Source organism: Tuber melanosporum (assembly GCF_000151645.1).
Source record: "Tuber melanosporum whole genome shotgun sequence assembly, scaffold_256, strain Mel28".
In the NCBI taxonomy this organism is placed as follows: Eukaryota; Fungi; Ascomycota; class Pezizomycetes; order Pezizales; family Tuberaceae; genus Tuber; species Tuber melanosporum.
The window spans coordinates 85,108-89,569 of record NW_003298926.1 but is presented as its reverse complement, the minus strand read 5'-3'; the positions used below and the strand labels follow the sequence as shown (position 1 = coordinate 89,569).

The 4,462-nt window shown below is 45.2% G+C and overlaps 1 protein-coding gene; it reads right to left on the bottom strand.

Annotated features, from left to right (window-relative positions):
- Positions 1-1,088: 1,088 nt before the first annotated feature.
- Positions 1,089-3,656, bottom strand: GSTUM_00001148001 (uncharacterized protein). XM_002838518.2 has 3 exons: positions 2,726-3,656; positions 1,871-2,646; positions 1,089-1,806 (listed from the first exon to the last, which is right to left on the bottom strand). The coding sequence occupies exons 2-3, from the start codon at positions 2,589-2,591 to the stop codon at positions 1,700-1,702; spliced, it is 828 nt and encodes a 275-aa protein (XP_002838564.1). The 5' UTR covers positions 2,592-2,646; positions 2,726-3,656; the 3' UTR covers positions 1,089-1,699.
- Positions 3,657-4,462: the final 806 nt, after the last annotated feature.

Genomic DNA, 4,462 nt, shown 5'->3' with positions numbered 1-4,462 from the left:
TATCCTTCATCCCAGACTATATTAACTATTGGTCCAGACACCTCTGTACTATAATGTGCTTACCTCTTCCACTGAGAGGAGCTTTCTCCTTATTGACTAGTTTTATTTTTGCCCCAACTACAAGGCTATCGTGCTATGAGTAACACCATATGTGGTGATCAGGACAGGCTCCTGATGGATTTCTGAAACTTTGTGAACCCAGTTATTCAAGTCTTATACTTTTAAACATATATCCTTAGACTTACAGGATTTCCTTGATTCGGAGGTTTTCTTTGTGACTTCAAATCGTGTTTTGAGATCAGGTCTTGGCAAATTTAACTTAAATTATTAGTTCTATTAATCTTTTACCTAGTTCAATATGGAAATAATAATCTAAGTTAAACTTGCCAAGACTTGATTTCAACTCACAATTTGAAATCATAAATGGTAGGCCAAACACCCCCTTAGCTAGTCTTAGAATACATTAGATGAACTGAATTCTTCTTCTTCTTCTTCTTAGTAAAGTTATCAATCAAGGATCTTTATGTTTGAATTGATGGTGGAGTTTATGTGGTAAAGTTCCTTGTACTATCTGAGAATTACTACTCTTTTTTTTTATGATATTTTTTATAAGTTTTCTTGGAAAGATATAAATATTATTTAGTATGTGTTTAAGTAGATGGGGCTTTCCCTCCCTATTGATCCAAGTGAGAATACTCAGCTTCATATCAAAAGTTTTCCTTTACTAGTTATACAATTGTGACTACAGACAGGATATGAGAAAGGTGATCCAACATAATACAGAAAGCAGAAAGGATAGTGAGCACTGTGGAGAATAATGAGAATGTGAAATATGTAAATAATTTAGAACGAATTCAGACTTGAAGCTTGAGTATCTCGCAATGGGTGAACTGCTGGTATCATAACACTGAAAAGCCTTAATTTCAGAACCACATCCAGTCACTCACCCCCTTAGCAAGGCCTCACTTTGCCGTGCTCTAGAGGCTAACCCTTGCTCCGGAGATAGCCAATTATACGAGATCATACGGTATTCTTTGTGTTTTGCCTCAAGGCTTGAATTTGCGGTGTACGAACACTCCCCTCTCCTGGCAAAGGGGAACTTGAATTCCAATGTCCGAACACATTTTTCTTCCACCCAAATCCTTCCGATACCCTTCCACTACTCATCGCAGGCTCTCGTGCTAGTGCGCTGCCATTCCTCAACCGCAGAGAACCCAATCTGCAAACGTCACCAGCAAGACTAACACTGGCACGATTCCCACCCCATGTCACCTCGTTACATACAGATGTTTCAGCAATAAGAAAAAAAAAAAGCATGTGCAAGATATCAAATACAAACACAAATCTAGAGTTGTGATGAGCAGAAAAACCGAAAATCCCCCACCCCAAGTAAATGGAAAAGGAACGATTTGCATGCCCCCATAGCATACCAAAAAACCCCTAACATAAAAAACGTAAACGACCACCTGGCAAACCATTTTCAGTGTTTCGAACAAAAGGAATACCGTACTCAAAAGTAATGTCACTGCAAGGGATCGCCCTCGAGAGAAAGGAACAAAGTCCTCCGCATCGGTAGAAAATCCTAATACTAAGGATCGACCGAAAAATTCACTCCACTCCGCATAGCCTATGATACAATCCCATACAAACCTTCCTCATTGCAAGGTTCCTCGTTGTAACTGAGCTGACTCATCATATCTCATATCACATGGCCGTTGGCCATATCGTCAATGTAGTCGCTCATTCGGGGAGAGGGCTTAGGAGATGGCTCTCCCCGCTTAGCTAAAACGCCCAGGCTGCCCACCACTAAATAAATTTTGTCTTAGTCTTGAGCCGACCTCGTTGTATGAAGACAACTCAAAAAACTTACACTCCATGTAATCTTCGAATGCCTCCTCGTCATCAGGCATTGCATCCATGGAAGCGACCGCCTCATCAACAGCCCTCTGTGCAGTGTGCCGAGCATTATCGTAATCCTTCGTGCAATCATAAAGAAAGGCACTATACTCCAACTTCACAGATAACCTAAGTGGATGCGATCCCGCCAATAGCTCACGAGCACATCCTTCCGCCCTGCTGAAGGCATCAAGGGTAGGTGTGATGTAAGCATAGGATGAGTTGATGGCACCCGGACCATTTATCCCCAACGAACCGCTGAGGTGCGCCATTCCGTTGACTCCATTCGTCATCTTAGGAACTTGCGGGACCATAGCTGTCTTTGTCTGATATGTGTGATCAAACAGAACAAATATGTGAAGGAACGAGGCATTGAGCTTCGCAACCAGCACCCGAAGTTCGTCCAGAGAAGCATACTTGGGTCCTACGTAATTTGCCATTTCAGGCTGAATTTCATTCTGTAGGATGGTTAGGCCTTCTCGCGCCATCCATATTATGTGGCGATAAAGGTCGAGCGACTTGGTAGTTCGGGTCGGATCTAACTTTCGCTGTTTCCGGGCCCGCAAGAGTTTCCGCGAAAGAAGTGTTGATAAGCCTAGGAGTTTGTAGAGGCCGGCCGAGAGCGTCGTATTCAGATCTGCCGTATCCTTCGCAAAGGTGCCTATGTATTTCTGATCCACTTCTGAGCCAACCATGCTTAGAGCTCCCACCCCCCAGATCAGTTGAGATTTTTCTCTAATAGCGAAGCCGCTGATTTCCTGCCAAGTGAGCATCAATTCCCCAAAGCCTTGATAAGTGACTGGTGATGGAGTCTAATAAGCAAGCACACCTTCTGAAGACTTTTAACCCAGTCAGAACTGTACTTGAGTACCAGTATGAGCTATTGGACAGGCATTAAACGAACCAGGCGTCACATAAAAGTGTGCCACCCCCAATTCAGCCACAGAATACACGAAACGGAAATTCGGGTGGTGATGCCCACTGACAAGAGAACGAGTAACCTGGGCGATCTCCAGTAGGCAATGAGAACGAGACTAAACTCACTATAATCACAAGTTTGCTGAACCGGATTGTAGGCTCACGACGTCACCCGTGCCGGACCGGCTTCTTAACCAGTGACCTGGTGCTGTATTCCCTCCACCTCTTGGGGGATTGACTCGAGGCCGCTTTATATATAACCGGCGACTGTGGATGAATATGAGCGAAAAGAGCAACTCCGAGGGGATTTGACCTATTGCGAATACGGTAGTTCACCGCCAGTAAAACAATTGGGTCTGGTACGTTCTTTACTTGCGTGTTGCCATTGCCATCAAGGCAGCGCGGATTTGAGTGGAGACGCGACAGTAAAAGAAAGGCAGCGAATGCCCGGTGGGATGGTGCGTCGATCTGACCAAGGTTGGTGGGGTGGAATACCGTATATATGTTATGTATTAGCGCGAAGGCGAGTCGCAGACACTCTGTCTGCTTTTCCTTCTCTTTTCTTTTCTTATTCTTATTTTGATTTGATTTTCCCGAGGCGTCTGCTTCGATTTTCTTCTTCTCCGAAACAACGATGGCCAGGTCAAGGGCAACAATTGTTCGAACGGGATTTGACCGACGTACTGTGGATGAATCGGGATGGGTGTGGGTGTAGGAGACGGACGGACTGATGAGGCGTGCGGTAGATTATGTATCCAGCGTCAAAATGCGGTGGCATGGATTGAGCGTGGATGGAAGAGTGTGTGATGGGATACGTGTTTGGTGGAAGGCTCTCTCTCTCCTCCCACTCTCTCAGGGAAAGGAAGGAGAGGAGAAAAAATTTAAAAAAAAAGTCGGGTGCTGCTTTACGAGTACCGGTAATGGTAATGCATTGCCGGTATCCCCCCATGATGCAAGCTGCAAGCAGTTAATACTCGAGTACCGTAGAGAGGCGCGCTTTGCCAGACCAAGGTGTGTTGTAACTGGACAATGATCAAGCAAAATAAGCTACCGTAAGTTATTGAGTTTCCCAGATACGGGGACAATGTCCCAGACAATCACTTAATTTCCATTTTATTTCACTCCCACACAACTCCGTTCAAACTGATCCATGCCAGAGATGCGTTGGCACAATGCACAATTCTCAAGTGCCCCTCTTCCCTCTGACCTACAACGTGATCGAAGTCCCCCATCTCCTTCTATCAATCAATAGAATTGCTCGCCGTCTAGTCTATAGTGCCGTCTAGTCTATAGTCTAGAGCCCGAGAAGGATTGGGAGTCACCTCGGTGACCTCCTCCTTACCATCCATTCCTTCCCAAATCATCCACAGGGTGGAATAGAAAGGCTGCTCTGCTCCGCGACCTGCTTAACGGGACCCTTTCGAGAGGCTCCCCTAAAACTGTGGCATTCCTAGGTCAGTAGGACTGACTCATTTCTCCCTTTGTACAAACATCGACAAGTTCTTCAGTAAACTTACTCTTCTTATGGAGTTGTAATAGCGAATCATATACTCGTGGAGACAGGCACACGCCTCGACAGTTGCTAATCCCAAACTTTGCCGGTACTCGTACAAGTCCCTGGCATGAACGGAGTGAACATTAGGCGGTC

What these genes read in the sequence shown, in the direction of transcription:
- GSTUM_00001148001 (XM_002838518.2), bottom strand. Translation starts at nt 2,591, where the DNA reads ATGGTTGGCTCAGAAGTGGATCAGAAATACATAGGCACCTTTGCGAAG. An exon ending in ATTCGAAGATTACATGGAGT is followed by an intron (nt 1,807 to 1,870) that starts GTAAGTTTTTTG and finishes AAATTTATTTAG; the next exon opens with TGGTGGGCAGCCTGGGCGTT.